Genomic DNA, 13,185 nt, shown 5'->3' with positions numbered 1-13,185 from the left:
TGTTAGGGCGGGGCTCTATAGATTATATAGTGAAAATGCATTGATTCTTTGAAAATCTTCTCCTCTGCTCCTGGGCATTAAGGTGATAAACTAAGTATATAGTTATGATGAGGAGGTGGGCCTCTTCCAAAATTGTGAAATTCATGGCCCCAGGGTCAGGGGTTCTGGTGTTAGGGCAGGGCTCTATAGATTATATAGTGAAAATGCATTAATTCTTTGAAAATCTTCTTCTCTGCTCCTGGGTATTAAATAAAGTTACTAAGTACATAGTTATGATGAGCAAGAGTGCCTCTTCCAAAATTGTGAAATTCATGGCCCCAGGGTCAGGGTTTCTGGTGTTAGGGCAGGGCTCTATTGATTATATAGTGAAAATGCATTGATTCTTTGAAAATCTTCTTCTCTGCTACTGGAGACTATTTAAACAAACTAAGTGCATGGTTATGATGCATAAGGATGCCTTTTCAAAAATTGTGAATTTCATGGCCCCAGGGTCAGGGGTTCTGGTGTTAGGGTGGGGCTCTATTGATTATATAGTGAAAATGCATTGATATTTAAAAATCTTCTTCTCTGCTACTGGAGATTATTTAAACAAACTAAGTGCATGATTATGATAGACAAGGATGCGTCTTCCAAAATTTTTAAATATATGGCCTCAGTTTTTGGGGTTCTTGAGGGGGGGGGGGGGGGCTCTATTGATTATATAGTGAAAAAGCATTAATTGTATTAATTAATCATTAATTAATCCTGTCTGCTCCTTAGTGTTGAGCTGATAAATAAATTGCTTAGCTATGATGGAAATGGGAGCTTTGAACAGAATTTTTAAATCTTGTGGTCCTAGTGTGAGGGGTTCTGGCATAACGAGGGGGGGGGGGGGGGCTTTTGATAATATAGTGGAAAAGTGTTAATTCTTTGAAGTCCATAGTTATGATGATGAGGGTAACTCTTCCAAATTTGTAAATTTCTTGACCTTTGGTCTTGGGTTCTGGTGTTAGGGTAAGGCTTTGTTGAATCTGTAGTGAAAATGCATTGTACCTGAGAAATTCTTCTCTGCTTCTGGGCATATCGGAAGCAAACTGAGTAAAAGTTTAAATGATATGAGTAAGCGTATTTCTACCAGATTTTTAAACATCTGGACCATTCGTCTAAGCATTCTGGTCCTGGGCAGGGCTCTATTAATTTGTATTCTACTGAGAGAAGTTATTCCCCTTTTCCATTCACCTTTGATAATTAATCACTGTAAATAATGTATTTGAAAGGTTAATAGAATAAGATAATTATGCAAGAATGTTTATCGTATAATTAAAAAAGTACTTTCTTAGTTTTAATAATCAGGTAGACCTGTAAGTAATAGATAAATAAAAATGAGACAAAAATAACTTATCTTATTAAAAGTTCTTCAAAGACCATAAGAGAGGTCAATGCTAGAGGTCTTAATATGGGTATAAAAATAGTACAGAAGCACTAATAGTTTGTCAATAGTCTGCATGGTGATAGTGTTAAGTGGGGGACATATTAGAACTTAATTTATGAGTTGATACTGAATACTAGACTAATTATTTTGTTGATCCTGATCTTCCTACTTCTCTTGCTTTAGGGCACATTGCTTCATCTATCAGTGTATTTAACTTCGAAATTGTTGTAATATATTCAGGTGACCGTTAAGGCCCTTGGGCCTCTTGTTTATGTAGATGTTTTATAATTAATCATTTCCTAAATTTTGCCAATAAATATTTAAACTGTATGTGTAGGTGAACCAGAGGAAGACACGGGACCTCAGCCTGTCTCTTATGAATGGTGGGCAGAGTATGTCAATCCAGAGGATGAGGATAAATTAGAACTCGGTGGAAAACTCGTTCTTCTGTTTGAGATTCTAAGGATGAGTGAAGAAATAGGAGATAAAGTGTAAGATTTCCTCAATCTTATCAGCTGAACAAAAAGAGTTTAGAAAGTTTTCAAGTGGAAAATTTGAATAATAAAAAACAGTATTACTGTACATAATGTTTTTGTGCATTGTGGTTTGTAATTTTAGGATCTTGGTCTTTATTTTACAGGCTAGTTTTCAGTCAGAGTTTGCTATCATTAGATTTAATAGAACACTTCCTGGAGCTAGTAGATCAGAAGAGAGGAGATGAAGAAAAACTTGATAAGGACAATAAAGGAAGTGAAAAGAAGTCAGAGGAGGAGAAAAAGAAGGAGGATCAGAACAAAGTATAAACCTAACAATATCATGTTTTATACCTGATAAGAATATGACTCACATGTATAGTATACATGTATCTTCCTTTTTTTAATTTAACAAAATGTTTTTAACCAGTCACATTGAAGGAAAATTTACTGTTAGTCCATCTTTAAAAAATTGTTTGGTTGCCCTCTCCCGGCCGACTGGCTAAAAATTGCCCAACTCAAAACTTTTTTAACCTTCAGGAAGCATTTTTTTTTTTATGCATTCCGGAAAATAGATTTTGAAAATTCAGCATTGATTTTGAAATTTTCTTTAAAAAAGAAATTTCTCACCTACCTACCGACTCAATTTTCTCATGCTGAGTCGGGAGAGGGCAAGCAAACATTATTTTAAAGTTGGCCTTATATTTTTGAATTATAAACTATGGTTAATGTTTATATGTTGATCCTATTTGGGAAAGCCATCACTTTCTGTTATACCTTGTATAACTACTATAGGGTGAAGAGTTTGGGAAACATTGGACACTGGGTGAAGATTACTTCAGAATGGATGGATCCCATAGTGCCCAAGCCAGAAAAAACATGGCTGAAAAGTTCAATGACCCAGAAAATTATCAGTAAAAAACTTAGCTACATTATCACAATTCTAACTATTGGACTGAGTATGCAGGAGACATTAAAAAGCAAAGTTAAGAATGTGCATGAATGATAAACAATTGATGTAAGTTAATGCTTGTTGAAAATCCTACTGATTTTCCTGTATATTTCAGATGTCGGCTGTTTCTGATTTCCACTAAGGCAGGAGGCCTAGGGATTAATTTGGTAGCAGCTAACAGGGTCATTATTTTTGACGCCTCCTGGAATCCTTCACATGATGTGCAGTCCATTTTTAGAGTTTATCGATTTGGACAAGAAAAACCAGTTTATGTGTACAGATTTCTTGCTCAGGTTTGGCTCCAAGTCTATAAGAGTTGTTTAATAACTTTCTAAGTCAAAACAATATAAATTTAATTAAATGAACTAAAAGCTTTTAAGATTCTTTTTCAAAAGTTTGTTGCAGATACATGTATGTTACAACGTAGTCAAATGAGTGGTACTAAATTGTGATATGTTTAATGTTAAGTACAGCATATCTTCACTCTGACAGTAAGGGTTTCCTAGAATAAAGATTTACTATGATAATGAATTTGCAGGGAACTATGGAAGAGAAGATCTATGAACGTCAGGTAACCAAGCAGTCATTATCCCAGAGAGTGATAGATGAGCATCAGATAGACAGACATTTTAACGCCAATGAACTCGCTGAGCTGTATACATTCAGACCAGACAGACTAGATGATCCTAATAGAGTAGAGAAAACACCAATGCTGCCAAAGGTGGTTGCTCTTACAATTACTTTAAAAGCGGATGGGGGGTATTCCAAAATTCTGGCAGCATGCAATGGAAGGTTTTTTTGCTTATGGATGCATAAGTATTTTAGTTTTCATTTTGAAACATAGATGTGTGTCTTTTTAGGTCACCTGAATCACTCAGGTGACCTATTGCTCTCTGTTTTCATCTGTAATGGATTATTACAAGAACATTTCAACTTCTCTTCTGGAACTGCAGATGCGTTTCAACCAGGTTTGGCATATAGCATCTATGGCTGAAGGGAAACAAAAATTGTGTATTCAAAGTCCCTTTCCCCCTGTGGATTTGGCTAAAACCATCATAATTAATGCAGTCATGAAAAATCCTCTTCTTTACTCTTGGACATCAAGCAGTCAAACTGTTGACATGATTATAAAAAGCATTCTACCAAAACCTTTTACCAAAATTATGGAATTTATGGCCCTTGAGTCAGGGGTCTGTTGTTAGGGTGGGGCTCCAATGATCATACAGTGAAAATGCATTTATTCTTTGGAAATCTTCTATGCCCCTCGGTATTTAGCAGACAAACTATGATTATTTTATGTGGTGTTGATCATATAGTGAAAATGCATTTTTTAAAAAAATCTTCTCTCCCCCATATATTTTAGCAGAGAATATTCTGTGAATATTTTGTTTGATGCTGAAGCACTGTTGTCTTGTTATGTTTGGTGATAGCGATAGAGTGTTTATAGCCCTGGCATATTAAGGCTACTTTCTGAGAGTAACTATTTTGTTGAAGCCAGATCATCCTAATTCTCATGTTTTTGAGTTTCAGTTTGCTTTTTATGTCAAGCGATAAATTTGGCCAGGGAATATATATTTCTGTTCATCCATCACACTTTGCCTTTAGCTCAGTTTAAAAAAAAAATATTTGAGATCTTTTTTAATATCAAACCTTATATACTGATAAATATTAGTAAGAGCTATTCAATTGTATCAACATTTTTTTGACCTTGTCCTTTCCTTTAACCTTGACCTCATTTTTGTTAAATTTGTGTTTGGCTCAGTTTCAAACAAATCAAGATATTTTTATCAAACTTTTTATGCTGATACATTTTGGTGAGTGCTATTGAATTTTTCTTTTACCTTGACCTTCCCTTTGACCTTGAGCTCACTTTTCTTGAATTTGCATTTAGCTCAGTCTCAAAGAAACTATTCAGGATATTTTTATATGAGCTTATGCACTGATACATAATTTGGAGAGAATTTATCAACTGTGTCCAATTTTGTTTTACCTTGACCTTCCCAATGACCTTCAACTTTACTATTATTGCGTATAAAACTCAGTTTTAAATAAACCATACAAGAGTTCATACTTCTTACACTTGTACAAATTTTCATGTTGCATCACTAATGAACCCTTTGAGAGGGGGGGGGGGGTCATGCCCTATGGACATATTTCTGGTTGTTTTTATATAATTACCATTTCATGGATCCTTTACAGGGTTGTATTATACTTAGGTGACTTTGAAGGCCCTTGGGCCGCTTGTTGTACATGTATTTCTCATTAGAGCTTTTTTGGTAAAGTTTTGCTCATGTTAACCAAAGAAATGTTTTGTAAGGTGAAAAAAAGCTGTTAGGAAAAAGAGAGTTATTTTCTTCCAGGACTTTATGCTTGCTGAGCTGATGAAGTCACAGAAAGACTGGTTTGTCAATTATCATGAGCATGATTCCCTCCTGGAGAACAAGATAGAGGAAATATTGGATGAAGATGAGAGGAAGGCAGCCTGGGAGGAATATGAAAATGAAAGGAAAGGTGTAATACAAATGAGGCAGAACTTCATGGGTAAATGGCATTAACTCTATGTTATACTCTACTGCAGTAATTAAATTATAAAATTTACATGTATGTGACCTGTCTGTATATGTACATTATATCATAATGCATTTTAACTAGTTCTAATTTTAATGGAGACCATTACAGATGTTCCCTAAATGCTCCCCCTACTTCCTTTGGGACCCCATTCCCTATATGCAGCAACAAATTAAGCAAAACCTTTGTATTATAGTCTTACAATTTATTTTGAAAAGTATTTTGAGGTAATAACATTGCAAATCTAGCACAGTGAGCATAAGAAAATCAAAATTAAGTACATGTGCAAGAACATGATTTCGAAAATTGCCATACACATGTACAGAATCTGATAGAATGTCATAATAAAAAGCTCCATTTTAAATTTCAAGAAATTTCACTGAAAACATAGAAAATTACAGCAACATGAATATTAAGCAACCACTAATCAGAAATCAGTGCATTGTATGTGTGCATGCATGTCTGATGATTGAATAATGTAGAAACTTGCATTATTTATAAATACTTTGAATTTCATCCTCTTTCCTTAACAATTAAGAACGTTACACATACTAGCAACCTTAGCCAATCAGATTTTGTTTGGGGAACGTACATGTAATTATGAGTAACTATGCTATTATTTAACATATTAATTACATTTACATTGTAGATGAATGTAAAAATAAGCTTAAAATGTCGGTTAAAATGTTCTTAAGTTATTATTTCACTTAGTCTTGACTTCATTTGATTTTGATAAGTATATTAATGTAAACATGTTTAAAATATTTATAGCAAACATGCCCAATATGGGTTTCAACAACATGGTACATCAAATGCAGCAACAATCCCAGTATGGTATGCCATATATGTATAGCCAAGGATTCAATATGCAGGCTTTTACACAACAAAACCTTCTACAGCTGGTACAGGACATGAAACAAAGGGTAATAATAATGAAGACATATTTACAGTGTACATTTGATTAGCTCACCTGAGCCTTTGGTTCCCCAAATCAAGCTTTGATAGAGAATCTTAAATTATGTTCCAAGTCATAAGGCTTTTGCAGACTTCAAAGCATTAAACATTTTCATCCTGGCAAAGTGATGTCATAAGTTAGATATGTGTATCAAGTCAAAAAATGATGTAAATTCAGCATTTTAATGATTTTGAAAAAAAAGAAGATATAAAGATGAAACTTAAATTGAAGCATCCTCGGTTTATGTAGATTCAAGTTTGTTCATATTGTGACCCCAAGGGTGGGGCCACAATAGGCAGTCAAAATTTTACATTGAAATATATAGGAAAAAACTCTTCTCAAGAACAGCAAATACCTGAATAGTCATATTTATATGGAAAGCATCGTCAGTTGGTGTAGATTCAAGATTTTTTTTCCTCAAATTATGACTCCTTTGGCCCCATGGTATTTGGGTTCAAATAGGCAGTCAAAGTTTTAAGTAGGTATATACATATAATGGGAAAAAAATCTGATGATGTGAAGAACAGTAGGGCCATAGTGACTCAGCTGAGCCTCTGTGTTTATTCAGTTTATCAAATTATGACTGTACTGTTTTCTTTTATTGTGCAGCAAAAGAGATCCAATTATTCTGGTTAGACTTGGGACTTGTTGGTACATACAAATTCATGTACAATTCTTGATGATTTCTGATTTATGTTTCATATCTTGTTTCTTCAGTATCCTCACCTACCACAGGAGCAGCTGACACAACAAGTGCAAACAGTCATTCGACAAATGGTTTCACGTCAAATTGCAGCTCAACAAGACGCCCAGAAAAGACAAGTATGAATCTATTGGACTTGCATTAGAAATATTAGAAAAACAATGGTTGACAAGCCTTTGTGACATAGAACAGTTACAGGGGGAGGGGTGATGTACACACTATACATAATCATTGGTCCAGCTATCATGTACATCAAGTATTCTCAAACACTTCAAAACTATGTGACAGATGTCATATTCACGGCAATCGAGAAGTAATCAAAACATGAATGATTTGCACAAATTTATGACTTGCATTGAGGTTCAGTCGAGACGGTGAAAGAAAACATTTATCTCTTGAATGCAGTAATTAAAACATTACCAGTCAAGAAAAATGAATAATAAGGGTATTTTCCCTTCATGCAGTAATTATTACCTGACATACATACCTTCTGTCTCTGGTGAAATTTTTCTCCCCCATACATTGAAAACTTCTCCCACATACTTTTTAGCGACTCCCCTGCATTACCTTGTTGCATACAGTGATTATGAAACATGATTTTATTGTCTTCACTCTTACATACAGGTACATCTGCCACTTAAATGAAAGGGGACATTAAATCTCATTCGTCTTTCAGGGCGTCTGTCACAAAAGACTTTATCCTTGGTCATAACTTTTGAATGAGAAAAGATTAGGGCTTACATATTTCACATGTACATTACTTGTAACAAGTTCTTTCCAAATGCACTATGATTTTTGACCCCCTGACCTTTATATTCGACCTGCTTTTAAAAAAATTTAACATTGTTGATAACTTTTGAATGAGAAAGGTAGGGCATTCATATTTGACAGGTGCAATACCTTTGACAAGACCTTTCCAAATATACTATGATTTTTTACCCTGTGACCTTGATCTTGAAGTTTGACCTGCTATTCAAAAATTATTTTAACATTGGTAATAACTTTTGAATGAGAGATATTTGACATGTGCATTACCTGATAGAAGACCTTTCCAAGTGCATAAAGGATTTTGACCTTGTGACCTTAACCTTAGAATTTAATATAAGTTCTTTACAAAATTTTTAATATTGCTTATAACTTTTGAATGAAAAAAAGATGGGGCTTTAATATTTTACATATACATTACCTGTGACAACACCTTTCAGAAGCACCATCATTTTTGACTTCATGACATTGACCTAAAAGTTTTATCTACTTGTCTAAAATTTAAACTTTGGCCATAACTTTTGCTTCGGAAGAGAGAGACAGGGCTTTCATATTTTTTCCACATGTGCATTACTTGTGACAAGACCCAAATGACTACAGATTGTATTGTGATATTTGACCCCCTGAATGCAGCTTTTGATGCAGCTTTAAGAAACTTCAATCTTTGCCTAACTTTAATTACTAGTACAATTTGTATATCTTTTTTGTATGATGGACAGACAACACAGGACACAGACAAGACAGTTACAATATGCCAAATATAATTGCATCCCAACCACTAAGACATCAAAAGCCGGGGACCACAATTTTTTGTTTGCTTGTTAAATTTGAATAAGTGGCTTGTTTTATAAGATTGTTGATACATGTATGAGATTTGACATTTCCTTTAATGCAAATACTGTAATGAATAATGATTTTCTTCACTTTGACTTTCCCATTTTTTAAGACACTTGCTATAAGTTATCGAGAGTTGGTGAATGTTTAGCATTGTAAAGTATTGTACTAGTGTAATGACAAAAGGCTAGTATTATTCTTAGGGTTGCAAAATCATTGCACTGTGATCTGGTGGTGGGGTAATTTTATGTTGATTAAGAAATTTTAGAAGAACTGTAAAAAAAAAAATAGTTGTACAGATCTTAAAGAAAATTATATGCAAAATCTTAAATACACCTGATACCCAATGGCTTGTACTTTATACACATCATGCTGCTTTTATAGATGGAACAGAAAGAGCTTCAACATCAGAGGGAGTTGCAGAGAATTCAGGACCAGATTCGACATCAACAGATGCAGCTGATGCAAGCCACTATGGCAGGGGCCAGACAGGGAATGGGACCAGGAACATCGGGGCCTCAAGCGGGGACTTCTACAATGCAGTCCTTGTTAAATCAGCCCGCCAATGCTAGTCGACTCCAGCAGATGAGGGAGGCTAGGAAATAACAGCTTCCATTTTGTTCTGTTGTCTGATGGGATTTTTTTTCTTTTTTGTTTACATACTGGACATGGTACATGTATAATAAGACAATGAAGGCATTTGTGTGACTTTAGTTTGTCTAAATAAGCATTTTAAAAGATCATCTTTGGTAAAAATTTGTTTACATGAGGTGCAATCTCCAAGATAACTTTTAATGAGTGTTTAAATGTATTTTTTCATGCTGGCCAAGTTTCCAAGGGGAAATTTACACAAGTATGTAAATGTATAGCTACAGAACTGAATCACTATCCCTTGAGAAACATTCAGGTATGCTTATTTGGTAAATGCCAGATTGTTTTTTTTTTCTGTTGTATATGTTACTCATGATTATTAATTTGAATGTGAGCAAGATAGTTGTATTTATATTTGAAAAAGAGGTGTGTTTTGTTGTAAGTTTCATCACTGGCCCATTTATTTACAGTATATATTTGCTGAAACTTGCACATTCCTTATTTTGGAAAGCACTTTTATCCATTAAAGCTATAAATTTTAGCTGACCACAAAAGTTGGTTAATTTAAGAAGAATTTTTAAAAAGTTTTTATCATGTAATCAAATATATTAACTTTTTTGATCAAGCAATTCCAACTTGATCTTAAGACGATCTTAGCATCTTTATACATTTCATTTCATTCACTGGAAAAAAAATCATAACTGTTAGGGATTGAATCATAATAAAATTTTTGAAAATCTATTCAAATTTTAATTACAGTGCATATAGATATATATTTACAGAAAGTCAGACAGACTATTGATGAGATAATCATGGTTTTTGTCTGTGTTTTCAATGTCAACAAGTCAGATTTTACAGGATAATGACACTTATTCATGTGGTAGACAGCATTCTGTGTTTTCTTTTATAGCTCTATTGGTCAGAGACCATAAAAGCTTATGCATTAGTGAGGTGTCTAATGTCAGTCTGTCCATTCATAAACAATTTTTCAAAATGCTACTACATGTATTCTTTTAGCTTTGGTCTGATATCAATAGGACTTGGTACACAAATAGATAAAAGTAAGATGCATAAATTTATATATTGGATTTTGATTTTGATGAACCATGTTGCTATGTTTACTAAAAATAAAAATTTCTTTTAGATTCATTTAAAACACTACTCCTCCTATCATTTTGGTCCTATTTCAATAAGACTTGGTACACAAGTAGACGATACTAAAATTCATAATGCTGTTTATTAGTTTTCATTCCGATGAATGGTATTGCCATAGTTACGAAAAATGGAAATTTCTGTGAAATTCATTCAAAATACTACTCCCTCCTTCAGTTTTGGTCTAATTTCCATAAGACTTGGTACCCAAGTAAATTATACTAAAATACATGTACATAATTCTGTACATCAATTTTTGATCAGTGTTTAAATGTTTACTAAAATTAAAAATTTATATGAAATTCAATTGAAAGGCTACTCTTCCTTCAATTTGATTTCAGTAAGTCAAGTAGACCATACTAAGTTGGTGTTTTGATTTCAATTGTTGCCATGGTTACTAATATTATAAATTTCTATGAAAATCATTAAAAATGCTGTTTTCTCCTACAGCTTTCAAATTTCAATAAGATTTGGAACACAAGAAATTATACTAAGATAAACAATTTTGGTTTCATTGAAAAGCTTACTAAAACAGAAATTTTTATGAAATTCCTCTTACCTCCAACAGTTTTGGTCTGATTTCAATATATGACTTAGTAATACACAAGTAGACTATTCTAAGATACATATAGTTCTCTTTATTGACATTTGATCTAGATGAACACTGTTGGAATGTTTACTATAAGTAGGATAATACATGCATTTGAATTCATTTAAAACATTACTCTTCCTATGTTTTTTGATCAGAAATTCTTATCTGGAACCACTGAACCAATTTCAACCAATTTTGGTATGTAGCATGTATGAGTGAAGGGGAACAGAAAATGTGAATTCCATGGTCCCTGCATGCCCCCAGGGGCCTGAAGTGTGAGGCTAAAACCATAAAGAAAATACTGTGTTGTGTTAAGTTTACATTGTGATAGTGACAAATGGGGGCATGTACAGGCAATTAGATAGATATACTGAAGATTTGTTATGAAGTACTAGACCTATTATTTTGTTGATCCCTGATCATCGTATTTCTCTTGCTTTTGAGCAACATACCTTTATCTATCAGTTCATTTTGTTTTATTTTATACTTATTGGATCCTGTGCAGTGTTGCATTATACTCAGGTGACCATTAAGACCCTTGGGACTCTTGTTCTTTCTTAGTAGAAAATCAGACCAGTAGAACTGCAGTCTTGTCAGAGACTTCTGTTTTTCAGCTTGAAGTGCAATTGTGTGTAATAAAAGCTTTGGAATCATTTGCTAGTTGTTCATACAACAGAATTTCATAATAATAATTCAAATTGCAGTTATGTGTAAACATTTAACTATCATGAATAAATTTCAAGAGAAAATTGAACTTGTAGTTGTTGTGCTTGTTTGTGTACACTAGAATTGGTACAAGGATACTATACTTTTGTCCAGTTTAATTGGAAAAGAAAAATGTGAACAAAACTTACATTGACGAAACACTTCAGTTGTAAAGAGCCATAGCTGCCTTGATCAAGAATTTAAAAGGAAGTCACCCGTTTCTATTTATAGACATACTTTTTCTATTTGAGAAGAAACCTATTTAAAATCATTTGTAGATGTGTATTATATTTTCTTAGGTGCAGGTATAACATAAATATCACTTTACATAATCATTACTCTGATTTCAAGACAAAAGGTTTATAAAATCGGTAGAAATAAAACAAGGAGCTATGAATTTGCAAAATTTAATGAAATCAATATTCAATGAAATAGTTTAGAACGGTCTTTTCTTGAGATACTTTAAACATGTATCAGGTATATTACAACTTTTTGAATATAAGGGAACTATTAATATTTGAATATCATGATACAGGCCCGTAGGAAGCAATTTCAGTTGGGGGGGGGGGGGGGGGGCACAGCCATACATTTTCATTTGAGGGGGCACTATCAACCAAAAATTCCTTGATAAGCAAAAAAAAAAAAAATTATTGAGGGAGCACAAGCATATAGTAGCTCTGTTTTCTATAGTAATCTATATATCGACAAAATTATGGGGGACCCCCCCCCCGGTTCCTACGACCATGTTATAGTTTAATTTGAGTTTATACATGTATAAATTATGATTGCATAAAATAGAAATGGCTAATGTATTTAAGAAATCTACAGTAGACAAAATGCCTATCAAATGCACTATGGCTCTTTGATTGTAATGTGGATGCAGTGAAATGGAATCCATACATGATTGTGATCTCTGTTGAACTGTTTGCCAAATGCATCACAGTAATTTAAAACAATATTTATTATGTAATGAACATCAGGCCCGTAGGAAGCAATTTCAATTGGGGGGGGGGGGGGCACAGCTATACACTTTTAGTTGAAGGGGCACTATCAACTACCAAAAATTTCTTGACAAGCAAAAAAAAAAAAGGTCATCAGACGTTTTTATTGAGGGGGCACAAGCATATAGTATATATGTTTTCTATAGTCCTCTATATATCGGCAAAATTATTGGGGGGGGGGCACGGACCCCCCCCCCGTCCCCCCCCCCCGTTCCTTCGGCCATGTACATAATAGAACTGTGCAACAGGCACTGCCTTGAAGCCCACCATGGACAAGGTCAAAATCAACTGAGCAGCCTATATAATTGTTTCAAGATGGTGAATTTTCATTAAATACTAATTAAAAGAAAAAGTATCATTAAAACAGTTTGATAAAAGTTACTGATTTATGTTGATTAATGCATTCTCAATAGTATACATTTTTGGCCATTTCGCGGAGAATTAAATGCCATTTCTGAACTTATTCCACACTCCACAGCTTTC

The 13,185-nt window shown here is 33.8% G+C and overlaps 1 protein-coding gene across 1 annotated transcript in view; it reads left to right on the top strand.

Moving 5' to 3' along the window:
• LOC133197390 (transcriptional regulator ATRX-like) overlaps positions 1-11,750 on the top strand; it is a 43,209-nt gene extending 31,459 nt beyond the window's left edge. Inside the window, exons 22-30 of the mRNA XM_061333398.1 lie at positions 1,749-1,902; positions 2,052-2,208; positions 2,680-2,798; positions 2,952-3,129; positions 3,375-3,557; positions 5,197-5,377; positions 6,176-6,327; positions 7,077-7,181; positions 9,046-11,750. Of these exons, the coding sequence (XP_061189382.1) occupies positions 1,749-1,902; positions 2,052-2,208; positions 2,680-2,798; positions 2,952-3,129; positions 3,375-3,557; positions 5,197-5,377; positions 6,176-6,327; positions 7,077-7,181; positions 9,046-9,267 (1,451 nt within the window). The 3' untranslated portion in view covers positions 9,268-11,750. The remainder of the gene's footprint in view (positions 1-1,748; positions 1,903-2,051; positions 2,209-2,679; positions 2,799-2,951; positions 3,130-3,374; positions 3,558-5,196; positions 5,378-6,175; positions 6,328-7,076; positions 7,182-9,045) is intronic.
• Positions 11,751-13,185: the final 1,435 nt, after the last annotated feature.

This window comes from Saccostrea echinata, unplaced genomic scaffold, assembly GCF_033153115.1.
Source record: "Saccostrea echinata isolate AGI-Se365-2 ecotype Australia unplaced genomic scaffold, CSIRO_AGI_Sech_v1 ptg000030l, whole genome shotgun sequence".
Taxonomy (NCBI): Eukaryota; Metazoa; Mollusca; class Bivalvia; order Ostreida; family Ostreidae; genus Saccostrea; species Saccostrea echinata.
Note: the sequence above shows the minus strand (reverse complement) of the source record. Positions and strands in the feature narration are given on the sequence as shown.